The 26,819-nt window shown below is 40.6% G+C and overlaps 2 protein-coding genes across 2 annotated transcripts; one reads left to right on the top strand and one right to left on the bottom strand.

Annotated features, from left to right (window-relative positions):
• The first annotated feature begins 1,270 nt into the window (after positions 1–1,270).
• Positions 1,271–14,251, top strand: uchl5 (ubiquitin carboxyl-terminal hydrolase L5). Its single transcript, XM_083768171.1, has 11 exons — positions 1,271–1,454; positions 3,165–3,228; positions 3,320–3,425; positions 4,077–4,202; positions 4,458–4,519; positions 5,315–5,445; positions 6,513–6,576; positions 7,401–7,503; positions 9,460–9,573; positions 11,168–11,266; positions 13,609–14,251. The coding sequence occupies exons 1-11, from the start codon at positions 1,379–1,381 to the stop codon at positions 13,651–13,653; spliced, it is 990 nt and encodes a 329-aa protein (XP_083624297.1). The 5' UTR covers positions 1,271–1,378; the 3' UTR covers positions 13,654–14,251.
• Positions 14,252–19,067: 4,816 nt separating this feature from the next.
• LOC310859636 (regulator of G-protein signaling 2-like) lies at positions 19,068–21,820 on the bottom strand. The gene is made up of 5 exons (XM_083766290.1): positions 21,676–21,820; positions 21,480–21,569; positions 21,130–21,191; positions 20,722–20,888; positions 19,068–19,926 (listed from the first exon to the last, which is right to left on the bottom strand). The coding sequence occupies exons 1-5, from the start codon at positions 21,771–21,773 to the stop codon at positions 19,717–19,719; spliced, it is 627 nt and encodes a 208-aa protein (XP_083622416.1). The 5' UTR covers positions 21,774–21,820; the 3' UTR covers positions 19,068–19,716.
• Between the last annotated feature and the right edge of the window lie 4,999 nt (positions 21,821–26,819).

The following is a 26,819-nucleotide window of genomic DNA, read 5'->3' as shown; positions in this document are numbered from 1 at the left end:
TCTTGCTTTTGAGTGCCATCTGCTGGCAAAACAAGATACTGTAAAGTCAATTCAAGCTTCATTGGCATGAGAAAACATACTGTTTACATTGTCAAAACAATTATCCACGGATATCCCAAGCCGTGCATATCCACGGCCTATTCCCACTACAGGCTGAGGAAGAATGGCCACTTGACAGTTGCCTCACACGCAACTTGGCCTGTTGTAGCGCCACCATGGTACACACACGCACACACACACACACACACACACACACACACACACACACACACACACACACACACACACACACACACACACACACACACACAAACAAACACAAACAAACATTTTGCCAAACATCACACACTCCTATCCTATCCTCCTGGTGGAGACCTGTGCCCAGAAGGGCACTGCATCTCTTAGGGCCCATTTAACCATATAATGCATTTGGATGGCAAAAATGGCAGATCTGCTTAAATTCAGTGTCTTGAATGAGATGTGCTGTGAGTTTGCATCTGCTATTTTCCAGCATAGGACCGTTGCACAGTGAAGTATAAACAAGGCTTTATGATTTATAAGTCGTTTTTAGAATCCTCCTCCTGTTTCAAAATAACTAAGACAGTTTAAAATGGGTAAAGTTATATAGGCTACAGTTGGAGCGCCAGGAGCGGGTATAAAGCTTTTTGAAACAATTAAATAGCAATGTTTTTTGCAGTCACATTGGGGCAAATAGCAGCATTATTTAAATAGACTTTTTAAATAGCATATAAGTAAAATATAGTCAGTGTGTGGCTGCTGTGGCATAGCTTTCCCAGATCCAGCGCCGGCGGTTACACGACACCGTTGTACCACGAAGTAAATATCGCTAACCTCGCATCACCAGGCTTTCCACCGCAAAATATCGCAGTCACAGACAGTTTTGCCATGTTGGCTTATTATAAGCGACTGTGGTGGTCTTCTTTTTCTGTAAAGTTCTTTGTAAAGCAAGTGGGCTTGTTTCCCCAATCTCGTTTAAACCAGTGATTCTCACACAGTCAACGATCCACTAAGGATCCTACATCTGTTGTGTCAGGCAGGAACACCCATACAACATTTGTGTTAGGTAGATATTATTCCACATTTTGTCACATTTTCTTTTCTCCCATGATTGTTTAGCTCACAAACAATGGTTTTGTTCATTATTTTGTTGATAATTATATATTTTTTGCTTCTAGATTTGGGCTTGTTTTCATGGATCTTGTTGCTTGTTATTCTCACACAATCTGGCAACCCTGGTCCCAGAGGCACACACACACAGTCACACACATCAACATTGAACATTGCCTGCCAAGTCTCAACAACCACTGGTTTGCAGAGAAGGTGTTTGTTCTGTTGGTTTTGATCATCGACAGTAAACATGTCTGGAAGTGCAGGAGAATGGTGTCTGATGGAGAGCGACCCCGGTGTGTTCACAGAACTGATCAAAGGTTTCGGTGAGTGGAGTGGGAGGGAGGATGGGTGCAACCACGGGTTAGCATGAAGGCTCGTTTATGCTTGGTCTGGACCACCCTTAGCAGCGAAATGTCTTATTTGATCTGCACAAACAAACAAACGTGTATTTCCAACTGAAACAAAAGCGTGTAGTACACATTTTCAGTTGAATAGTGTCCAGTGCAATGCTCGTTCTGCGACGGCATGGATGCTTATTCAATGTAACGTGGCTTGTTGTGTTTGGCTAGCTTGTGTAACTATCTTGCAGGCTGTCTTTAGTTTAAATGGTCAGATAAATCATACAAAAGAATAATTCCATGGTGATATAATAAGGCGTTATTCCAGAGCCATGCACTTCGTAAATGTGGCCTGGAGTCAAACGCCAACCTATCGTTGCATGATGTGTTGAATTGCATATGCGTGATATTGACAGACATGCTAGCTATAGCCTAGCATTACTCAGCGTCCATGGGCGGGTGAAACAAATCCTGGACCTCATTCGTGAATAGTGGTTTGCTTTTCAACCCGTTTCATATCATCAAGGCCAATCATTTATTCAGAATTTGAGCCAATGTTTTGTTGTCGGATAAGATTTTGTCCACAATTCCATGCTGGTATTGATGTTTGGTTCATTCAGAATCATTAGGAGATAACGGCAAACGTTGATCAAAATAACTATTCTTCTACATTCTCTAATTGTGTAGACTTCTTGTAAATTAAATGATGCCAGATGTTTAAGAATAATGTAACTGTTGATTGAGAGTGTAAAATGAAACCAAATGGACCCTTATGTTATGGGTCACTCTTAGCCCCTCTCGGAACCCTCCATAAATCTTTTCTGAAATTTGGTTGTCGATTTGTGTAGGGTCCCTGTCCATAACTATATTTTCGTATGGGAATTTTGGAACGCGGACATAAATATGCTCCGTAACATCGTATCTGTGGCGTTTGACGGCCTTCTTTTGTTTAAGTTATTCTGAATTCGTGAACTATAAGTACCTATATATACCCCTGCGAATATCTCCTGTGGTGCGAAAGCCGTTAAGTATTTTTAATCTTTGTTTGACCGATTTGGTTGCTTTATTTCTTCTTGTTTGTTTACCGTTTATTGTACCGCCTCCCGGTGTGCGGTTGGCTTGTGCGGCTACGTCCCTGCCTCTGATCTGCTCTGTCATAGCTATAGCGCCACTAGCTAGCCAGATAGGCGGTACAATGAGGTGTCAATAAACAAGGAAGGAAGAGAAGAATCAAAGCGACCAAATCGGTCAAACAAATACTTAACGGCTTGCGCGCCACAGGAGATATTCGCAGCGGCATGTATAGGTACTTATAGTTCACAGATTCAGAAGCCCTCAAAGGAAAAAAAGTCGTCAAAGAGCGCAGACAGGCCGTAAACACGGTGTTTATGTTTTATATATGTCCGCGTACCAGGTGGCATGGTACTGCTGGAACAGGACCCCATGGTCTGTGTCGTCAAAAATGTCAGAAACTTCAGTACCATTGGGTTCTGCTTGGAGGGCTAGGTCACTCTCAAAAGTTAAAGATCTATTTAGTATTTACCAACTTTCCATAATTTAGCTGGGGACCACTGATTTAAAACCACTGCTGTAATGTGTTAATTTCTCTGCAGGGATTATAAAGTACATCTCATGTCAGCTTCCCTTTCCAATAAATTGTGCTATAAACTGCCCTTTTGTTTGTGTGGTTTTCAGGTTGCAAGGGAGCCCAGGTTGAGGAGATATGGAGTATGGAGCCAGAGAATTTTGACAACTTGAAGTAGGTTTAACTTTCACATGCTTGCACGTCCCATTTAATTTGGCCTCATAAATAAAACATTTTTTGTTTGTTTTAAATGTTATTTTCCCAGACCAGTTCATGGGTTGATTTTCCTGTTTAAGTGGCAGCCAGGCGAGCAACCGGCAGGATCGATTGTCCAGGATTCAAGACTTGACAATATATTTTTTGCTAAACAGGTATGTGTCCAACTTCAAGTCCAAAACGATGCATTGCATTCTACTGTGTGGGGCGTTATCCGCTCACATCACAAGTGATGTTGAACTTTGCAACACAGCTAATATTTTTCATGTCATGATTATGAATTGAATACCTAGCACCTGAATGGAATCAAGACCACAATAACCTTTTTCAGTGCTATCCTTTTAGACTAAGTGTTTGACTGTACTCTGTGCTGTTTACATTTCTGCCTAATAAAATATTCAATCAATCTAATCTTGCTGAGCTCAGTAGCTGCAGCTCTGGTTAAACCAGATATCGCTCACAGAATCAATTCTGCCTACCTTTTGTACTACAGCTGTGCTGAATGGTCAACCGCCATGCAATTTGGGCTTATATGGCAGATGAGCTGCAGCACACAACTATCACACTCTCAGTCTTGATTACTCCTAAAGGCTGGAATATGTGGAAATGTGATATCATGCATTGCGGTCAGTCATTAGTTGCAAGTTTGCAAGCAACTCTTGGATCCTATTTTTGATACCTGGCATCTAGAATTGCATTCCAACCCTTGACGGCACCAAACGAAAATGTCTCATCTGATTGTGTTTAAGGCTGTTAAACTCAAACTTAAAATAAATTAAATTAACATGTCTCCTGTTTATTTCCAGGTCATAAACAATGCTTGTGCTACCCAGGCAATAGTCAGTGTGCTGCTCAACTGTACCCATTCCGATATGTTGCTTGGTGACACCTTGACAGAGTTCAGGGAGTTCTCGCACAGTTTTGATGCTGCTGTAAGTTTGTTTTTCTTTGGCGACAATAGTATTTTAAATTTTGTGTCAATAGTATTTTTAATGTTTTTGTCTAGATAGCCTTGACATTTGATTTTGTCTTAACATTTGGTATTGTCTTTAGGACTTAACATTTGGTATTTTCTTCAGATAGTGTTTGTGAATATGACACATGTAGTAGCCTGTTGCCTTGATCAAGCTAAGCCCCCTGACATCATTACGTGCAATAAGGATTATGGATCATGTCTCTCTCCTTAGATGAAAGGTTTGGCTCTCAGCAACTCTGAGGTCATCCGACAAGTCCACAACGGTTTTGCCAGGTAACTTGATCCTCATATCGAGCTCCATTTAATTGCCTGGCTGCTAGTTGTTCCTGGTAAACATGTATAGAGATTTGTTAGGCACAACTTTGATTTAACAAATTAGGTCAATGTGAGCTTGCAATGTATTGGTTACCAACCATGCAGTGTTTTATTGCTTTCCACCAGATGGTGGCACTCTAACACTTAATATTTCAGAATCTTTTTTTAACATTTCAATTACAAGTCTCAAGTCATGTCTCTCTAATGGATATACTAATGGTACTCAACACAATGTACTTGAAAAAGGGGAGAAATTTATCTGTTTCTTGCGAATACACATTTTGAAGCATTCAAAAGTGAGTTGACAGCCTCAGCTTTGTTTTTCATGATTCTGCTTTTGCAATTTCACTCGGTACGAAGAAATGGAGGATTTGCTTTATTTTTGCTTTGAATCAACAGATTTAACATAATGCGATCTAATGTGGTCCCTGTAAAACAAAAACAAATAATATGGTGCTAAATCACAAAAAGTTGTCTCAAAACAGTTTGCATAGAGCAGAAAGCCAACATCACAAAACATGAGGTCAGTCCGCTGCCCCCCAGGTTGGCAGAGGAAGTGCAGTGCCCAGGATTACATTAGATAATTTACACTGGGTGAACAAATGGGTTGCAAAATCGTGGGATAAAAACCCCTTTAACGGGAAGAAACCTCAAGCAGATCCAAAGCTCTAGGGTCGTAGGCCATCTGCTAAATCTCCACTGCTAACAGGTGTAATGCATCATAATTCAGTGTGTGTTTGCTTCCATTCCCAGACAGCAGATGTTTGAGTTTGATGCAAAGTCTTCAGCGAAGGATGAGGACGCCTTCCACTTTGTGAGCTATGTGCCCGTAAACGGTAGACTATATGAGCTGGATGGACTCCGAGAGGGACCAATTGACCTAGGTAAGAATATGTTATCTATTATTGGATTACTCATGCATGCATTCGTTTATTTTTATTTTTTTTAATAATCAGGTTCCCTGCATATATATATATAGGATGGCTGTTTTCCAAGTGAGAGAACAGGGAAATGGAGCACAATATTAGCATATGTTTTAGCTCTTTAGTACAGGGGTTTGTACATATGTGTATATCTGTCCCGTCAAAAGTAATCATATCCCGAGTCTTGTAATGGATGCTTCACAGGGCTGAAATTGCACCTGAAATTTTATCTGCAACCTAAACGTATATTTAGGAGCACCAAGCAATTTCAAAAACCGGTACTTGCTGTAATGAGACCAAAATGAGTGCTCCCTGCCATTCAAGCGTGCAGTACCTTCTACTCTGAGCTGCATTGGCTGTAGATGCAAATTTAAAAGCGTGTAATTTACTCATTGATGCAACGGACCAGGGCTGAGCGCTGCATCGCTGACATTTCACCGCTTTCAGTATCTGCATTGTCACTGCGTGTCAGAAAGTACATTTTCAAGTATTTAAGTTCAGAAATGACCCGAGATGTCTTCTGAGGGAAAGACAAAGTGTGTGTGTGGATCAAGTCATAGGAAGAGACGGTTGGTTGACAGCATATTGACAAATGTACATGAACATGACAAAACTTACAATTGATAGCTAAAGATTGGACAGGGAGGACGCTATTATTAGAATGTATTTCATGTTTGTAATAGGTTATCCTATTTAAATAGCTGTTCAGAAACCTTTCTCATGAAGTAGGATTCATGAAAACCTGCCTATTGTCGTTCCACAAAAGGCTTAATTGCAGGTGGCTGTATCTGTCAGATGTTGCTTATACATGGTAGTGAAATGTATAATTATTGCCAAAACAACCATTTAGAATAGATCATACTGTGATAATGAAGCTAATTTGAGTTCAACTTTTGTCATCATGGCCCATTTAATCGAAAACTTTCCCTTTTCATAGTGACAAATACTGACCATTATACATGGACACCTGGAATGTAAAAAATGTTTTTAATATTATTTTTCAAACTCTTATTTGTCTTTTACTCCAGGCACATGCAACCAGGATGATTGGATCAATGCAGTACGTCCAGTGATTGAGAAGAGAATACAGAAGTGAATATCCCATTGATTTTATTTGGCTTAATTTGATGTTTCCAATACCTTTTGAATGACTCAATTTGTTTGTTTTCTTTTGTATTTCTTATACCTTTTACCTCTTACTCGCCTGATTTTAAAACCTGTATTATATTAGCCTAGGATTATATAACTATCCAGAATAATTCTACGTCCACAAAGTATGTAATTCCATTTGGATTGGACATGGCCAGTTTTATTAACTACTGTGTGCACCTGAAGTATTTAAGGCACAACCTAACACAACAACCTGACTGTGATAATACTTTATCTGGCCCTCCGGGAGTGTGTTTACACTTACCTTTTTTGGCGACGGACCTAGAATAGATTCTTTGCTCTTTTAGATATTGTTGTTAAGAGATACCTAGGAGATGACTTTAAAACAGCTGGAAAAACCTTAGCCCTCCTCTAATTTTCTTTTTATTTAACCTTTTACTTTCAGTTAAAACATTTTTATTGGGTGTTTTCCTCACTATGTTTTAAATCCAGGTAACAGACTCTTAGATGTGAGCGATGTTTGGTAGACTTCCAAGTTTATGTTTATTTAATTTATTTTCCCCCCTTTTTTCTCCAGACAGTCTTTGACACCAAATGTGGTTAGAGGAGGCTTAATGTTGTGATTAGAGTGATTTAGAGTTGTTTCTGTGCTTAATATTTTCCATGCAGCATTTTCTTTTTTCCTATTTCTGTATTGGATTTAGTTTTCCTGCTAATCAAACATAAAAATGGCTTCTCTGGTTTGACCATATAGGATATATCACTCCAAAGTTGAAGTATGTTTTTCTCTCTACCCTTTTTATCAGGTACAGTGAAGGAGAGATTCGGTTTAACCTGATGGCCATTGTGTCAGACAGAAAGATGATCTACGAGAGGAAAATCGCAGAGCTGCAGACCCAGCTCACCGAGGTGAGTGGAGGCAACCGAGTGATCATATTCCAAAGAAGGAAATGTTAGTTTTGTGATTGCTTACGTTTGTGGCCACAGTATTCGCCCCATAAATGAATTAACGCAAAGCCAGTAGGAATTTCGACAGAAAAAAAATGTTTTGAACATAAAATGCATTGAATGCTGAGTAGCTTCTACTTAATTATTAATATTAATACAAGTATTTTGAGCATATCTTAGCCAGTTGTGATGCGGTCATTGCTAAAATTTAAGTTGTATGAAAACGACGGAATTAAGGACGGGTAACTGAGTAAAATCTAATTTAAATGTTGTACTGTCCTTGTGAATACTCGACCTCAGTTCCCTCTTCAGAGGAAAGGAGTAAAACAAAAACAAATGTTAATCGGTTTACTGACAGTGTTAAAATGACAGCGTACAGCACAAAAATGGAACTGCAGAATAATCCTTCAAAATGGTAATTTTGCTAGTTGGCCAGCAATGAAACAAAAACATACTCTCTCATCAGATTTAGCCGTGACTCATGAATGCCATTCATGCATCTGTGGTTAGAGCCAGCTAAGTGGCTCAAATTGAGATCCTTCAATTTGAGTGGTAAATGGTATTACGGGACGGGGGTGTTTATTCAGTCCTTCCGTCTTTGTGATTAACGCCATAGTCTCAAATGCACACTTGTCAACATGACGATCATCGAGGCCTACCTTCACAACCCAGGCCTACCTGAGCTGACCGAGGAACACCCCCCCTCCCCCACACCCCCAGTCAACCCAGGGCTACTGAGCCTTCCCCATTCCCACCTCAGCCGCGGATCCAGGTGTCCCTACAGACAACCATTGAGATGGGTCTGTCTGCAGGCATTACCAGGTCCAACGGCGCCACCCCCCTCATTCCACCACCCTCCCCCATTCGCACCTCAGCCTACTTCAACACCGACGACATTATCTCTATTGTCGCCTCCAACGGTCTTCACCGGTTTCATTTGAATGTGAACAGCCGTGGTCCCAAACTGGCTGAAATCAGACAAAACGGTAAGGCAAAGACAACAAGGACCCAGAGATTGAAATAGAATAGAGAATAGAGTTTCTGTCATTAGAAATGACAAACAAACACGGTGGTGGTGTGGTGTGTGCATGTATATTCACCAAGATACTGAATACATTGCTCGTACTGACTTGCAGCATGATCCGTGGTCCGTCCATGTGACACCTAGTGCCATTCGTGTAGACTCCATCCAGGGAGCAGTAGGAGGCAATTAGCGGGCAAAACGGCATTAGCAAACCTTAATGAAAACAATGTAAACTGCAAGCTGTGCGACGTGATGCTAAATTGGCTTTGAAGATGAGGCGTCCATCACCGTCCATCACTAGTTCACCCCGGGATCGCGTCGTCATGTTGACAAGCGTGCATTTGAGACTATGGCGTTAATCACAAAGACGGAAGGACTGAATAAACACCCCCGTCCTGTGAAACGATTTACCACTCAAATTGAAGGTTCTCTGTAAAAATTATAACTTGGCTGGCTCTAACCACAGATGCATGAATGACATTCATGAGTCACGGCTAAATCTGATGCGAGTATGTTTTTATTTCATTGCTGGCCAACTGGCAATATTACCATTTATTCTGCAGTTCCATGTTTGTGCTGTACCCTGTCATTTTAACACTATTTCAGTAAACTGATCAACATTTAACTTTATTTTACTCCTTTCCTCTGAAAAGGGAACTGAGGTTGAGTATTCACAAGGACAGTGCAACATTTAAATTCAATTTTACTCAGTTACTTGTCCTTTATTCCCGTCCTTTTCATTCATCTTACATTTTAGCAATGACCACATCACAACTGGCTAAGATATGCTCAAAATACTTGTATTAATATGAATAATTAAGTTGAAGCTACTCAGCATCTAATGCATTTTATGTTCAAAACAAAACTCCTATTCATTTTGTTTCTCTTTCCAGGATGAACCAATGGACACAGACCAGAGCAGCACCCTTCTCAGCTCCATCCAATCAGAAATAGCCAAGTACCAGCTGCTTATTGAGGAGGAAAACCAGAAACTCAAAAGATACAAGGTGGGGTCCTTTTTCACTCAATGACTAAAAGCATTTTAGTCCCCTTTGCAAAGACATGGGTACTGGTTTTGCTGCTCATAAATCATATATTAGCAAGAATTATGTTAAATATATTTAACGGAGCCGTCTTGTGTGAACGAGCGGATCCATTTGGTTACACTGCCAAAGTAGTTTGATTAAAGGTGATATAGACAAGTTTCCAGTGTTTGTACACAGAAGTGAGTGAGTGTTTCCAAACAAATGCATATCTAGCTCCACCCCCCTCCCCCCTCATTCTATTGGCTGAGCCAGGTCACTTCAGGCTATGGGATTGTTGTTGCTGCTGGGACGGATGCTATGGATATTGCGCTCGTATGGCTAAATATGACATTACAAAATTATGAATTTCTATCGATATCTTAGTTACAACAATGACATTGAGTTGACATGTTTTTTTAAGGGTAACTGTAGCATAATCGCAATATCACACCGAGTCCCGCAAATGATGAAGTAGGAAGTAGAGGAGACTCACTGGCTCTCAATTCAATTCTCTTTTATTTGTAATCGTGCATATAAAACATATTGCCCCTCAAATGCCCCATGCCACTACAGCATCGTTCATTCATGTGAACTACTCTGTCCACGGTTATTCATTGCAATGAAGAAAAATCGCTATGATGATCCGCGGCGGCCTGTCACCGTTGGCAAGCACGGGTTGAATGCATGCTTCAAGCCGGCCGGCCGGCAGGCAGTCGCCGCGGCGGTGCAGGGTGAAATACTATTACTCACTTCCACTTCCACCATTTCAACAAAAGCACATACAACCCACTCCACATGAACGAGAACGATATTGATGTAGGCCTAAACAGGAGTTTTTATTGGGGTCTGAGTTGTTCTGTGACTAAGGATCCTGAGTTCTGTGGGGTGCTTATTGCTGCTGGTGTTGTTCAGTTTCACACCACCCAACCATGCACTATACATAGCGATTCTCATAATTTCAATAGGCTTACATATTAAATCATAAACATACTATTTCACATGAACAATGTTAGTGAAACTAAGATATGGGGATAATATTATACATTGCAATTGAAATCGCATCGCATTTTCATTATAATACTGCAGTGCTGGGTTGAACACACCGTCACTGCCTCGCGCTGCAATTAGCTAAAAGTTTAAATCCCCTCTGACATCCCGAGTAGTAAACTGTAGTGGATATAAACAGCGCATTCAGCCACAGGGGGGGAAAGGGGGAGTGTGCTGTTGCAGGAGAACACCTCAGCATCATAATATAGGGAAAGATACAGGGGGAAAAGGCCAAAAGAATACATTTATATATATTTTAAATTTTGGCTGAAAACTTGTCTATATCACCTTTAATGTCTGACGACCGAAACGTTGCTCAATAAATCTAAACTCAAGTGAAGACAGTGTGCGGGATTATCTTTTCTCTACTACACTGCCAAAGTAAAATTATGTGTCTACACTACAGCCAGTTGGCGAGCGAAACGAGCAAATGGATATTTTTTTTACGACCAAAGTGAAGCGACTGGAAACAAATGCATATCTTCAGGTTTGAACGCACCTTAACGCAGCACTTTGACTCTTCTTCTAGGTTGAAAACATTAGACGAAAGCACAACTACCTACCTTTTATCATGGAACTACTGAAGACGCTAGCAGAGTACCAGCAGTTAATACCACTGGTGGAGAAGGTAAATATTTGTCTGTTTCTTCTCAAACATTTTCAGACATGCGAGAGTGTAGATTTTCGGTGAAAATCGCCGTTTATTTAGTCCAAATATGACACCTGTGTGATTTATGCAAATGGAGGGTGTGAGGGGGTCTGTGGGTGGGGGTGGAGCCCGCTGCCCGGAGCATTTTCTGACGGACTCACGGACCATAATGAACGATAGGCCTATGCTGCTTGCATCTGCCATAGAGGCATCATGTGTCGCCACCGTGCGCTCCACGGAAAAAAAACATTCTGTTTGTGCGGGCTCGGCGGGAGTCGGGACAGACGGTCCAATTTCGACACACTGGGACTCGCCAGTCAATCCCATAGAGTTTAGCTGCAAGTTCTACTAGTTAGCAACGTTAAATAAATAAAGCGTGCATGCGCGTAAATAAATGAAACGCTTGATACATAAAACTAGTAGGCCTACATCCCCTCCCCTGTTGACTGTAAACCATTCCAAAACATTTTATTTTTATTATAATTATTTTGCCAGTGAATATTATTTCTATTTTACATGATGTGAAGGATTTTGAGATGTCAGTGTTGGACCTGTTGCTTGCAGAAACAAGCTGATCTGTTTTTTAAAATCACAACCATGTGAAGTGAGCGGCACTCTTATCATCGTACATCATCCATTCATTGTCATTGCTTTCATGGGAATTTTGTGTAGGACAAAAATAGCCGATATATGACATTAATTCTCCATTCATTCTCAATGGCATTTAGGAGAAAAATCTACACTATAGCTGAATATAGGAGGGGCTAGCGCTCCTCAAACTGTTTCTATCTTTATCAGGAAACATCTTGCTCAATACTGACTAGATTTGTACTGATTTAGTAAATAATCATCTGTCATTTTTGAGTGGTGCAACCACTCCTATAGACAGCTATGTGTGTGTGGCTGTGTCCCTGGGTCTGTCCCTGTGTCCCTGGGTCTGTCCCTGTATCCCTGGGTGTGTCCCTGGCTGTGTCCGAGCACGGAAATAGCGTTGTAGCCTTTTTTCACCACCAAGTGTCACTGTTGCACAGCCTAACACACAGACACACACAGGCCCGGTACAGCACCACTCACTTCAGACGGGTCTGATTTATTCTATGATCTGATCAGGGAATTAATTTGAACATCTTTCTACATACTGAGAGTAATAGATTTGTACTGATGACTCTTAAGTGTAGTATAACCCTACTGTCCCCCACGACCCCCCCCCCCCCCCAAAGTGGCTTTAGTAGCGATAAAAACGTGTCGAGCCTTTTTCACCCTGGGCCTGTTTGCATGCCTGCATTTTATAATGTCCAGTGGTCGACGTGGTTCTCAAAGTGGGGTCTGGGGGACCCCCAGGGGTCCTTCAGGGAGTTCCAGTGGGTCTCCAAATGGACCCTTATGGAAGTTATGGGTCAAATGGGTTAGAAATGTCCCAGAGATAGAAATGCCTTTAAATGGGGGTGGGTCTGTAGCCTAATGCATGTCATATCTTTTCAAATGGGGCTCCCCGGAATACTAAGTGTCAATTTAGGGCCGGGGTGAGGGGTCCTTGACAGGAAAAAGTTTGAGAACCACTGACATAGACTAGAGATAGCCTGGAAACCAGATGAAAGGTGAAAAGGGTGACCAATCAGAGCCCACTAGTCAAAGTGGGACACCTTTTGCTGTGACGTTTGTAACCGGCCCTTGGAAATGAATCTTCCATGCCGAAGTTCCAGACTAATGTCTGCACATACTTCCTAATGGGGTCCGCACGTAATTCCGACGGGGCATTAGTCCGACATGCGCTGCTCCCGGTTATGGTTAGGTTAGGGTTTGTTATCGTTTGTCGGACCAATGACTAGAATGAACTAAGTACTGCACACCTTCCTAATTATACATTTATTTTGTTTGTTTTGGTTTCAAAATTCATAAAATTCTCTCTCTCTTTATATATACAGTGTATATATATATATATATATATATATATATATTAAAAGGATAAAAGAAAACATCTTTTGAATATATTTTTTTAATGTAGGAAAAGAAAATAGATTTTTACTCGAGTCGTGACCCATAAAAATGTGTCCCTGATCAACAAATGGGTCCTTCCTGACCCACTGTTTGGGAAACGGTGTTGGTGTGCGCCCGGCATCCTTTTCTTCTCTCAACCTTAACCGTAATGTCTCATTGAGTTGATGAATGACACGTTTAGCCATGTTTGGCATGCTCATTTTAAACTAAACCCTCTCTGACACATGTCAATATTTGTAGAATTATGGAGAATCAATATGTTTCATTGCTCTGACATGAATGCGTTAATGGATTTTTCCTTCTTTCCTTTTCTGTGTCCCAAGGCTAAGGAGAAACAGAGTGCCAAAAAAGCCCAAGAGGCAAAGTGACAACACGACCTCACACACGCAAAGTTACATCAATTGTCATATTCACGTAATGGGGCCCTGGATTGTCTTCAGTTCCACTTCCAACCCGCCTTGGTATCCAGTGTGCATCAGTGGTTCTCAAACATTTTCATGTCAAGGACCCCCAAATTGATTTGTATTAGGCCGCAGACCCCGACTTGTAAAGATGCTGTGCCAGAGACCCCAATAAGATTTATATAAAAAGTATTACCTGTATAGCCGATCTACAAGCTCACTGCTGCGTTGTGAGCTTGTAGATTGGCTAAAAATAGCCAAGTATAAAATAAATAGGGTTACAGTAGTTATTATTTTAATGCTATATTAGCTGATTTTCCTGGGGCCCCCTGGAACCTCCTCAGGGACCCCAAGGAGTCCACGGACCACACTTTGAGAGCCACTGCAGTAAACCGCCCAGATACGCATAAGGGCTACTGGTGCAGCAGAAACAACTGAAAGACCCCTCCTCCATATGCATATATATTCATATATATGTCCGTCATCTGTACTGCATGATTGAAGGAACAACGTGATCAAAATATGTTCTGTCTTATTTTCATAATAAAGTATCTAGATGTTTGAAGGCGGTTGGCTCCATATTGTTTTCATCATCAAGTTATTTTGGCAGGCCTAGTTTTCAGTAGCCTGGGGTCCACCTATGCTTTCTGAGGCATAGGCAGCTCCTGGGAGAATCTAGACGCAGCTGCGTGACATGAGACTAATTGATTAGAGCGACAGAGAGAGAGGAGTGTGCGTGTACGTGTGCGTCAATTTAACAAAGGTGCAGACGATCAGAAATCAGCAGAGTCATTGACGTTTGCGCAGTTGCACTACTGTATGCTGTATTGAAGTGGACTCTGACTTCTGGGTTGAGGCCTAGTTTTCAGTAGTCACCCAGCACATGGACAGGTCTGTTCACACATAAATGGGAGGATCCCAACCGGTTCATATCCATATGTTGCTCTTGGTTTTGTTAACTACATATCCCTATTCTGGGAACGCCGTAATAGGCAAAGCTTTGACAAAAAACAAGTTCAATGCGCTGGCGCACTGTGATCTGTTGTGGGTGGGCTTGTAGATCGGCTATTTTCGCTCTTTGAAACATCAAAGTATATGGGGTTTAACTGCAAAGAGCCCATGCGGTTGAAAACGGCTGGCTAGGTCGTCCTCGACATGCCAAAGAATGTTAGAATTCACAAACATTAAGGTTAGAATTCACTAACATTAAGAAGGTTAGAATTCACTAACATTAGGGTTAGAATTAACTAACATTAAGGTTAGAATTCACTTGCCACATAGACCAAAACTGGTTGGGGTTTCTGTTCACGAAAATGTATTTAAAATTATCTTTATTTTTTTATTTCCTTTTCTGCTAAGCAGCAAGCTATATAGGCTATGCTTAGATGATTTATATTTATATTAGGATAAATGTGTGTGACGAAGACGAAACGGAAGTGGGGAGGAGGCTACACTTCTGCTTTATATTTTACTCATGACAGCTCTTCCGTTGCTCCAGACTGTATGATGGAAGCATTTGTAATTAAGTACTGTACCTACTAGTACAATTTTTCTGTGTTTGTCTTTTTTTTATATAACTTTGTTTATTGTTTTTTTTCACAGAAGCATCATTGAAATATTGAGTTTGAAAAAGAATAATTAACATTAACAGCTTCTCTTAAATAAACCCCACAAGTATGACATAAAGGACAACAGAAAACAAGACAAACAAACCTTAAATACAAGATCAGTAAAAGTAGAAAAATAAAAGGCAGACAAAAACAGACAAAACAACAGTACACAACTTCATATATATATGTAAAAAAAAAAACATAGGTACATGATACATCCATAATCCAATACAATACAATCCAATCACAGTATAAGCTACTTTTAAAACAAAAGTCCAGCAGACCTCACTCATCCCCAAGCAGAGACGGATTCAAATTCTGAATTAATTGAAAGAATGGACCCCATATCCTCCCAAACCTATCGGAAGAACCATTCAAAGAGTGTCTAATCTTCTCCAGTTTTACACAGTACAAGGTGTCCCTAACCCAATGAGTGTGAGAAGGGGAAGTGGGCGATTTCCAGTTGGTCAGAATTAGTCTCCTCGCTAACAAAGTGACAAAGGCCAAAACATCCCTCTCTTGTTTAAAGAGCGACGGTATTGAGGGAAAAACACCAAACAGGGCCCCCAAAGGTGTGGGCTCCACTCTTTGCCCGACTATCTTTGATAAGGAATTGAAGATATCGGTCCAATATCTGTGTTTGTCTTTTACTTGAGTATGTCAAATATTCAGTACTTTTACTCTACATTTTAGAGGGAAATATTATACTTTAATTACTTTGTAGATTGTGATTATTAGTTACAAAACCTACATTAACCACTTCAGCCCTATACACATTTCGGCCATTTGAAAATAGCAGATCTACAAGCACACAATGCATTTTCAAAAGATTTTTGCACTTTTGGTACTTTATATACATTTTGATGCCTATACTTTTGTACTTTTACTCAAGTACATTTTAAATTCCGGACTTATTTCTATATTGCAGAATTGATACTTTCACTTAAGTAAAACATTTGAGTACTTTTCCCACCACTGGTTATGCCCAAAGTGGCTTGCTTTTACATTGAGCTTCACTAAGAAGTTTGGAAAACACAAACTAATATTTTTCATCGTGACAAAATATACTGTACTTGGTCAATGTGACATTATTCAACAACCAGTAATTGTATTATACAGATTTCACTTGTAGAAAATATGAATCTTGTTATAGTTTAAACCTTTGAAGCTCATAGTGCTGTGCTTATTTCAGGAAACATTTTGCGAAAGCCCATTAATGGCCAGTTTCTGTGTGTTAATTAAACTAGGGTACTAGGAACAAATGCAGTTGAATAATGTTTAAGTAGAGTATTTTTGCGTAGTTTGACTTAAAGGGTAAGACCACTTTTTTGAGGTTTGGGTTGTGTAGTTACTTTGCCATGATGCAACTCCAAATGTGGACAAGAAATAAAAAAATACTGCTCCAGTGATTAGAAATTGATAATTCAAAATATGCTCCTCATTGACTTACATTGTAGCTAAAACAGCTCTCAAAGTCACTCTTTTGGTACGTAAACAAACACAAACAAAGTTGATTCAGACAATATAGAGCATCACCAAAACTCATGTGGTTTTATTTTTTCATAAAAATGTTAGATTCCTGTTGATTTTACTATTTGAAGATCTGGATCCGGATCCACGGATCCAGTCCGGGTTTTCTTCCCAATAAAATGGACAAATCAACAGGAAGATAACATTTTTATGAAAAAATAAAACCACATGAGTTTTGGTGATGCTCTATATTGTCTGAATCAACATTGTTTGTGTTTGTTTACGTACTAAAAGAGTGACTTTGAGAGCTGTTTTAGCTCCAATGTAAGTCAATGAGGAGCATATTTTGAATTATCAATTTCTAATCACTGGAGCAGTTATTTTTTATTTCTTGTCCACATTTGGAGTTGCATCATGGCAAAGTAACTACACAACCCAAACCTCAAAAAAAGTGGTCTTACCCTTTAACATGTTATAACATGATCTATATAAGTAGGCCTATACCTTTAAAGGGTATTGTTGTGATTTTCATTTTGTTCATAATCGTCATATACAAATTTAGACTCCACGCCACTTTGTTTAGAAAGTAAATTAGTTGGCTTGCGTAGTGGGACGTATTTCTGTCGCCTGGCTGTGTATTGTGTAACATGGCCTTCTCTATTTTTGACCGTCACTGTTTACATAACACACTTGTAAGTACTGCTTGGATCTGATTCCACTATTCTCATGCCAAGTTCCATCATGGTAACAAATTAAACTCCCAGCTCTTACTATTACTATCCTGGGAACAATTTGTATTTAAAATCAGGCCATACGCATTATGCAAATCAAGGGAGCACTTATGTCAAAACCAAGCGCTCCCTTATTTTGCATTCTTCTGCTTAATCCATAAATATCTTTATTATTTATTTTACTTTTGGTTAAACAAAATTATACTTTATTAACAGTTATTTTGGGTTTCGTTGGTTTTAAATGCTTACACACAACGCAAAAGTCAAGGTGATGATAGCAGAGACCGTTGTCATCCTTTTCTGGCCTGTAGTGTTGCGTTGTTTAAAAATATGACGGCAGTGACTTGTATTATATTTACATGCGTACCATTTTGACACTACGGCTATTAGCGTTCATCTGTCCTGACACTAGTTTAAATAGTTTGAAGGGTAGGCGAGCCGCCAGATGAGACTGTGCAGCTTTAACCTATTAAGACCTATTCTGTGACACCTTGGCTTTTTAACCACTTTATCCATTTATTTTAAACTTTAGCTATTGAAAAATAACAGATCTACAATCTCATAGCGTGGCAGCAACTTCCGCGCAACAATCTTGTAGATTGCTGCTTTTGAAAAAAAAAAAACGTGTGCAAATCTTTGAATGATGTATTCTTTAACAGCAAAGGTTTTTTCTTTTTTAAGGCATGAATCACTGATATAAAAACCCAGGTTTTTCAGAAAACTGTCGTGACTTTTGAAGACATTTTTGTAGAATCTTGTCTGGGGGTCTCAATGGGCTAAAGTCTGGCCATGTGGTACAGGACCCAGTGTTGTTAGAGACGGTGTCGTTAGACTCGTTACACCTGTGAAATGTCACAACAGAAGGCCAGCGGTCCAACCTTCTGATGTTGGGGGAGGGGGGTGTCTGCGTTCTGTCAGTGCTGTACAATGAGCTCATGGCTGGGAGCGAACACTGTTTTAAGACATTCTGACCTGAGATCAGATTCTAAAAATGTCTGTTTGAAAATGACAGTTTTCCGAAAAAGCTATGTTTCTATGTCAGTCGTTCTTCGATTTAAAAAAATAGCAGACCTACAAGGCCACCGAGTGGCGCGCTATGAGCTTGTAGATCTGCTATTTTTCAATAGCTAAAGCATAACATAATGCTAACACCAAAAGGGGTCCCCGCCCAAAATGGGTTAAGACACAGATCTGAACATAGGCTGTTGTCCGTCACGGCGTTCCCCTTTTCTACGTTTACAGTGCAGTCGGTACGTAAAAGAGCATTTTTACTGGAACTCGATGACGCAGAGCCACCGGCTGCACAAAAAGGAGAGGAATGTTCATCAAAATGTGGGTTTTTTGTTTTGGTTAACTGCCGAAGGAACGCCAGCAACGCTGTATATATTACGGGAAGCTGTGTGCATGCGCGTGTGTGTGAAAATGTGTTAAACTGTCTATAGTGTCTAAACAATGTATGACGTTTTATATGAAATGTATAATTTTTGCATTGTTGTGCATTAGACGGACAGTAACAAAAGTTGTCAGTTGAATCATAGCTGCACAAACATTAACTTTATTCTTGGAGCAATCCAGCTGCCCCCACATTCAACATCGCATTATTATTTACAAATACAAAAACATTCCATTATTATATAAACGACACACAAGTCAAGTCCTCCTGCTGCTTGCTGCCATTTGTGTAAACTTTCAAGAATTCAGACTACCTCGGAAATGTATTCTGATTCTGAATGTGATAACTGTATAAACAAGAGGGCATTTAATATAGAAAATGAACATTCACACGTGCAGCACTCTGTGGAGAATAAATATAAGCTGTGGTAAAGTGCCAGCTCGCGCAGTAACAATCTATGCATATTTACAGTACATTCTTTGCTGTTGTCTAGTAGTGCAAAACTAGTGATAACTTTCTTTGGACTGAATCCCAACTCGGCATTTTAAATCCAATACGGTAACACTGAATCCAGCCTAATGGGGACCAGTTTCATTAATTGGGCTTCACTTTCCCGGACGGAAAGGATGGAAAGGTCACCTCTAATTTCAGCAGTGGTTTTCTGGTTTTGCTTTTTTTTCCCTCCATCCATTGTTCCAGATAATGTTATATGCAAGTCTTTGCATCTGGGTGTGTGTGTGTGTTACTGTGTGTGTACACACTTCCACCCCAGTGCACGGCATGCAGCTCCATCATCAGGTCTCTAGTTGTCACAGTGGTAAACAAATTAGTCCGTGGTGGCGTGTTGCTGTTTGCCCTTGGCCTCAGCGGCGGCGGCGGCGCACAGTTCTTTGTAGAGATCAGAGTAGATGAAGCGAGGATAGCAGTTGTTCTCCATCAGACTGTAGATCCTCCTCTGTGCCGACAGGAAGCTGCTCTCGCTGGGCCTGCCGAGGCTCTGCGTGATGGCGTTCTTGGTGCGGAAATCCAAATTGATCTGTGACGACGAAAAGAGAGAAACGATCGACGTAAGCCTGAGAGCAAACAGTCTTAAACACGCGAGAGCTGCAGTGTTAGCCAAGAGCTTTAATGATTACCAGATAAGATTTATTTCCCCCTGTTTTCCTGTTTTAACAAACAATTTGTGTGTGTGTGTGTGTGTGTGTGTGTGAGAGAGATAACTGTGTGTGTGTGTGTGTGTGTGTGTCGGCTCACATATACTGTACTACACATACACAGTACCAAACTATATACATTGTACACACAATCCAAAAAGCAGTGGTTCTCAAAATGGGGTCCAGGGACCCTCAGGGGTCCTTGAGGGGGTTCCAAATGGATCCGTATAAGTCTGTAAACTCTTGAGAGTGGAACCAAATGGAACCTTATGGGTTCATTTGGTTCCATGTTGTACATTCTCAGTGTTATGGGAGTCCTTGAAGTGAAAAGGTTTGAGAACCACTGCTAATAGTTATTTCACTATAGAGCGTCGCAGTCCCGCCCCCTTTCATCACGACGCCAGGCCCAGGAAATAGTTTCCAATGCATTTTTCCCATGGACAAAATGTATTTATTTAAAGACCTTATAACTAAACTAAGCGACAGAGCCAACTCTTGTCGTGACAAATCATGACAACAAACACAATATTTTGGACCAAACAAATAATTACAAAGAAGAAAAACAACAAAAAAAGTGTTGTAACCTGCCGTTTTCTGCGACGCTCTATACAGATGTGTAATTGGAATTTGATTGTTTGTAGCACATTTCCTGTTCGATCCTACGTTCGTATAGTTACCTCTTTGGGAGCTTCGCTCCTGATGAACTCTTCGTAAATGCGTTTGGCCTTCAACGCAAGCTCCGTCTGTGACGTGGTGCTCCTGTAATCCTCGCAGGCCAGCCAAAATTCTATGTTTTCCTCGCAGAACTCGGACTTCAGGAAGACACAAAATGCAGCTTTTCCATCTATTGGGACAAGACAGGCAGGAAAGAAACCGTTAAGAGAAACCCGCGTAGCAATAACAGGCTCTGCAGGGACATATTTGCTTACAGTATACAGTAGCCTACACTGTCACTCTCAGCCCATTACAGCCCTCATTTTATTGTTGGTCATAAAACTCATTCTATGACCATTTACTATGTAACCTTTGAGACCATTTATATACCCCCACACACCCATCAAGATATGGCACAGAGTAACTCTTACATTTGTGAGCGAGTAGTTTGTCAAGTGACTGTGCCCATTGTCTCACATCATCAGCACTTGGCCTGAGGGAGAAAAAAAGAAGAAGAATAAATTCACATTAGAGTCGCTTCTACACAGAGGTAATTAGGTCTTCATGCCACACGTATCCGAAGAAATGAAAAACAATGCAATGATTACATTTCGTAATGAATAGTCTTAATTGTAGGTAAATGCAGGTTTCCTTCGTAATTTGATTATGAGTTGAGCATACAATCAATGGTGTAAATAAATTCACAGCTCATGATGACATATGAATGTGATACCTTTGCAGTTTTAGTCACTTATTCCTCAGTGAATATGGGTTATCTTACCTGTATGCTCTGTGTTTCCTCGCTTTGGACTTTGAGGGCGAAGACTTCACCTTAAATAAAACCTGTATTCTCATCTTCCAGGTTTTCCTCCTGGAAAGAACGAAAGAAATCAAACAAACGTCATTTAAATATTCTATCCGACGTGATGCTTTCCCCAAGGTCATCACAACCACAGTCAGTTACATTTCTAACTCACTTAATTTCCTTTTTCTCTGCTGTTAGATCCAAGCTTTCCATGCAGTTGGTGAATGCCATGCTTCTTCTGCGTGATACACTGACCAGGCTATCTCTCATGGTTTAATCTCTCAGGTCAATATACGCAAGTCTCCTATACTCCCTTGTGACCTGTCAGCCAACTTTATAGTTTCCCACTGAGCGCCGTTCCACTGTTTGACAGACAGTAGGCGGGACTGGAATGAAAGATCTTGAAAGCGATTGGCCTTGCTGTGTAAACACAACTTGCCCTGGTATGACTCTCGGGCTCGAGGCAGTGATAGGCTGTCATTGCATAAACATTCCCCTCCCCGAGTCTTCTGTGTACTTCCATTTTTACATCTTAAGGTCGAGAGAATGACGTAGTAGGGGCCGGCTGAGTGCCCAGTGCCTACTTAAGAAAAGAAAAAAAGTTCCATTCAGGGATTTGTTTTTGTGTCTAATTTGACCAATATTTGCTTAGTATGTCTTTGAACTGAATGTAGCTGTAACTATTTCCCAGCATTTCTGCAGTTGCCATAATATATTTATATTAGGGCCGGGACTAATTGCGATTAATTTAGATTAATTAACTACAGAAAAATTAATCGCGATTAACTACAGATAAATTAATCGCACTTTTTTTTCACCGCGGAACGTTTCTCACTGGGCGCTTTTCTATAGTACTGAAAACTGGAAATAATAAAAAGTCACCCCATTTTGTGTTGCCTAGAACTGGAGGTCTGACAAAAAACAGTAACAATATGAAGTAAGTACAGCTTTGTGATGTCACTGAGATGTACTTGTTACTGTTACTAATTTCTTTTCAGACCTCCGGTTCTGGGCAACACAGAATGGGGTGACTTTTTATTATTATTTCCACAACAGGTATATTAATGACAGTAAAATGGGATACCAAAAAACATTAAAAAAAAAAGGTTTCTTGCTGTTCTCGGGTTGAATATTGATATGCGATTAAAATGCGATTAATCTAGATTAATTAATCGCAAAGCCTCTGATTAATTCGATTTTTTTTTTAATCGAGTCCCAGCTCTAATTTATATAAAGAAGAACAACTGGTTATGCTAACGAGAGCTCATCACCTGTCTTCCATAGTCTAATACAGGGGTGCCCAAAAGGTAGATTGTGATCTACCAGTAGATCACACAGGCTGTGCAGACATTGCCCTAAAAATATGCAATTTAAATTAAAAAAAAAAAAAAAAAAAATTGGCATCTGCCACTTGAATTAAGGTGACTACACTTGATTGATTGACACCAACAAGGGCAGCTCAAACACACAATGCAATAGGCCTACCAATGTTTTCAAAAGTGTTTCGCACAAACATCAGTATTACAAAAAATGAAAAATAAGTGCATTTGTCTAATATAACTATTTTCAGCAATGGGATAATAATATATATATATATATATATATATATATATTTTGGTGGGTAGATCTGGTTGAGCTGGTAGTAGTAGCTCTCAAGTCTAAAATGTTTGGACATGTGCCACACGTAGCAGTGTCATACTCATCAGAACAGTAACAATCGTCTCTTGTTAAGGTGGTATGAGGAATCGATGTGTAACGAGGGAATTGTGCTTCTATGTATTTGCTGTAGCCTATTATGCAGTATGTTCTAGTTCCCAGTGAGTGATGCCATTGTTGGTTTAATTAATCACCCAGGGTGTGTTGTCGGTGTGGTATTTATTTAGTTACGATGAGCTGTGCGGATAACATGATGAGTGTGTGTGTGTGTGTGTGTGTGTGTGTGTGTGTGACTGTGTGTGTGACTGTGTGTGACTGTGTGTGTGTGTGTGTGTGTGTGTGTGTGTGTGTGTGTGTGTGTGTGTGTGTGTGTGTGTGTGTGTGTGTGTGTGTGTGTGTGTGTGTGTGTGTGTGTGCGTGCGTGCGTGCGTGCGTGCGTGCGTGCGTGCGTGCGAGTGATGTAACATCCTCTGAGCTATGAAATGAAACACTTGCAAATGCAAGAATGTTGGCAGCAATGAATGCATTCATCTGAAATTCCTTTTGCCATCAATTTGCAAAAGCTCTATAAATAGAATAAGTCTGGTCCCAAATAGAATTGTACGACACTGTACGTACTGTACTGTAGTACAGTATGTCAAAGTGTCTATTCGATTGATGCACACCTGTGAGGCAATACAGTGCATATGAGCACAAGCATTCACCTTATTGTGCAATGTCTCTGCCATCTTGACATATTTGACTATTATTTTTAGTCGGACGGGTCAATGTTATCAATGTGTCAATGTTGTCAAGTAAATATTATGATTTACATTTAATTCAAATGTTATGAAAATGAAGTGGAGGGATGGTAGTCCTGCAGAACACAGTCAGGCAGTTGCACGTTCATTGCATAAGATCAATGTGATTGTCTGTCTGTCTCTCACGCACGCACGCACGCACACACACACACACACACACACACAAGATGTGTGCACAGAACACAGAGGCCCTTTATGTCCCTGCACTCAGGTGGGATAGGACAGCAAATGGCTTGAACATGTATGTGTGCTTTGGTCAAACCTGTAGGACCACTTCTTGCAAGGTAGATTAACCTCTTAAACCCTCCGTGCGTACTTGCTTACGCACGTCCGATAGCAAAATTAGACGATCTACAAGCTCGTCACGTGACACATTGTGAGCTTGTAGATCTGCAACTTGAACTGTTCGCTGAATGCTCACCTACTTTCACTGAATGTTCATCCGTTTTTTGTCCGAAAATGTTCAACTATTATTACGACGTGCTCGGAATAGGGATGCTAGATTTCATGTTGTTTTTTTATATGCCTCGTTGTGTTCGGCATCAATCCTGCTGTATTTCCATTTTTAGTCTTTGTTTGGCATGCAAATTGTCTCTAGTTTTGAATATGTAGCTACAGTACATAAAGCTACTGGGTACAGTTGTCAGCGATGACATATAATGGGGTACGGTGTAAATAATGGCCAACTTTCTAATGCTAGCTTTATAAACGGTTTATATAGGCTGTATTGTCTGATCATTTTATTTAATAATAATGTATATTATTATTGTGATGCTGATGCTGATTAGAATAGCTATTCATTTATTATTCAAACTGCAATAGCTATGCAGAACATCAATTGCAAAACAATTGATGAAAATGTTCCAAATATTTGACAAGACACTACGAGTTTGAAGAATGTTCAATCGTCTGGTGAGTGCAACATACTGTGCACGACTGTGGCTCAGGAGGTAGAGCAGGTCGTCCAATGATCCATGGGTCGGCGGTTCGAATCCTGGCTCCTCCTGTCTACATGTCAAAGTGTCCTTGGGCAAGACACTGAACCCCAAATTGCTCCTGATGTGCTGGTTGGTACCTTGCATGGCTTCTGCCGCCATTGGTGTATGAATGTGTGTGTGAATGGGTGAATAATGCACAATCTATGTAAAGTGCCTTGGATAAAGGTGCTATATATAAAAAATGCACCATTTACATAGTGCACGTAATGCAGTTGATAACATTCCTTAATCTAGTTGATATCTTTCAGCAATTTTGGTATCGGTCATCGTTGCATGGATGCTGATGAGTGCCGTCATCATATCCCAGAAACACCAGCAGGACATTGTGTGTCCTAGTGGAGAATTGGGTCGACACTGTAAACACAATACAGAGTACATGAAGACTAATCGCGATTGGCAAATTGTTTAAGACTATCAGCGGTACATATGCGTCACCGCCGGGTGCGTGTTGTTTTGATCCCACTTGGATCCTTCTCTCCGCCAGACCCAGCTTTACTTCTCTCTCTGCCGGGTGAAAACATGGTGTCCGGCTCGCGTGTTTATTATGATGTGCGGCCTGTGTGTAAGCAGCTGTCTGTTTGGAAGTGGACGAGGATCCGCGCCAAGTTTCCACTAGAAGGCCCCGGCGTCGGTTCCGTCCCACACGCCTCGCACATAGATATACAGTAAGGTGATTCCCGGCACTGCTTATGAAAGTTTGTCCTTGTTGGATGCCTGCCTTGCCTGGTGTACAGTTTGTACCTTTTGAGATCTTAGTGGTTTACAGTATATTAGTAAAGGCCACGTGGCTCAGGCACGTGGCCCGGTGTTGTTTTCTCACAGCGAGAACAGAGGGACGCCCCGCAGGTTTTGAATCCGACCGGTGCCTTTTCCGTGTGTTCTCCCCGACCCCGTGGTCAGTCACGTGGGTTTTCTTCCACGTGGCACAGTTTTCATCTCACACCAAAAGTTAGGTAGCAATACGAGTCGTCGCTGTCTGGCAGAAACCTCCTATCTCCACATTTCAACTTTTTTCAGTTTTTCCTTAAATGAATGCTCTTAATGTCAGGTAAGAGTGTCGCACAAAAGTAGTGAAAATAGCCGATATACAAGCTCACAACATGTCGCATTGCGACGTGTTGTGAGCTTGTAGATCGTCAGTTTTCACTATTTGAAACTTTGAAAATAGTAATAATACAAGAGGCTTGGTTTTGGACAACCATAGAAGTCCATGCTAATTATCCATAATGTATAAACCATTATTTGTCTCAACCGCTCAATTATCAAAGTGAGTTTTCATTGCCTTTCAGAGCACAATTTCCAAGTTCAGAGCAAATCATTCATACAAGCGCTATACTCCACAACAAACCTCGCAGGTGTGCACAATTAAACGGATACAGACTTATTAGCTTGCAGATGAGATGATTCCCAACTATGAACTCTGGTTCCCAGTTGTCTTCATCCTATACTGCGAGGCTGATAAAGCCACAGGAGTCATACTTTAAGGATGTATCTGTTTCTGTCTTATCTGTATCTGTATCTGTCTTATCTCTTGATGAGACATCAAGAGATAAGAGAGAGAGGGAGACAGATAGGGAAAATACACAGTGTTCTCTAGTGGAGAACAAAAACAAGACCCTTCTCAAGTGCCGAGAACTATAAAACTCAATGTTATGACTTACCCAACCCGTCCTGCGTACGTCTGTCTGATAATATACCAAAGTACCGTATTCCCATTCCAAACGAGTTAGAGAGCACAGTGGTCTGTACCAGTAACTGTATTGGTCTGACATCATAGCAAGGGCTCAAAATGTACACTATTGCTCTACACTATATTGTCAATATTTCCAAAGCCCAAATATCGATTGTACGTGAAATACAAA

Source organism: Protomyctophum parallelum (assembly GCF_964188405.1).
Source record: "Protomyctophum parallelum genome assembly, chromosome: 6".
Classification (NCBI taxonomy): Eukaryota; Metazoa; Chordata; class Actinopteri; order Myctophiformes; family Myctophidae; genus Protomyctophum; species Protomyctophum parallelum.
This window is presented reverse-complemented; position numbering and strand designations above follow the sequence as displayed.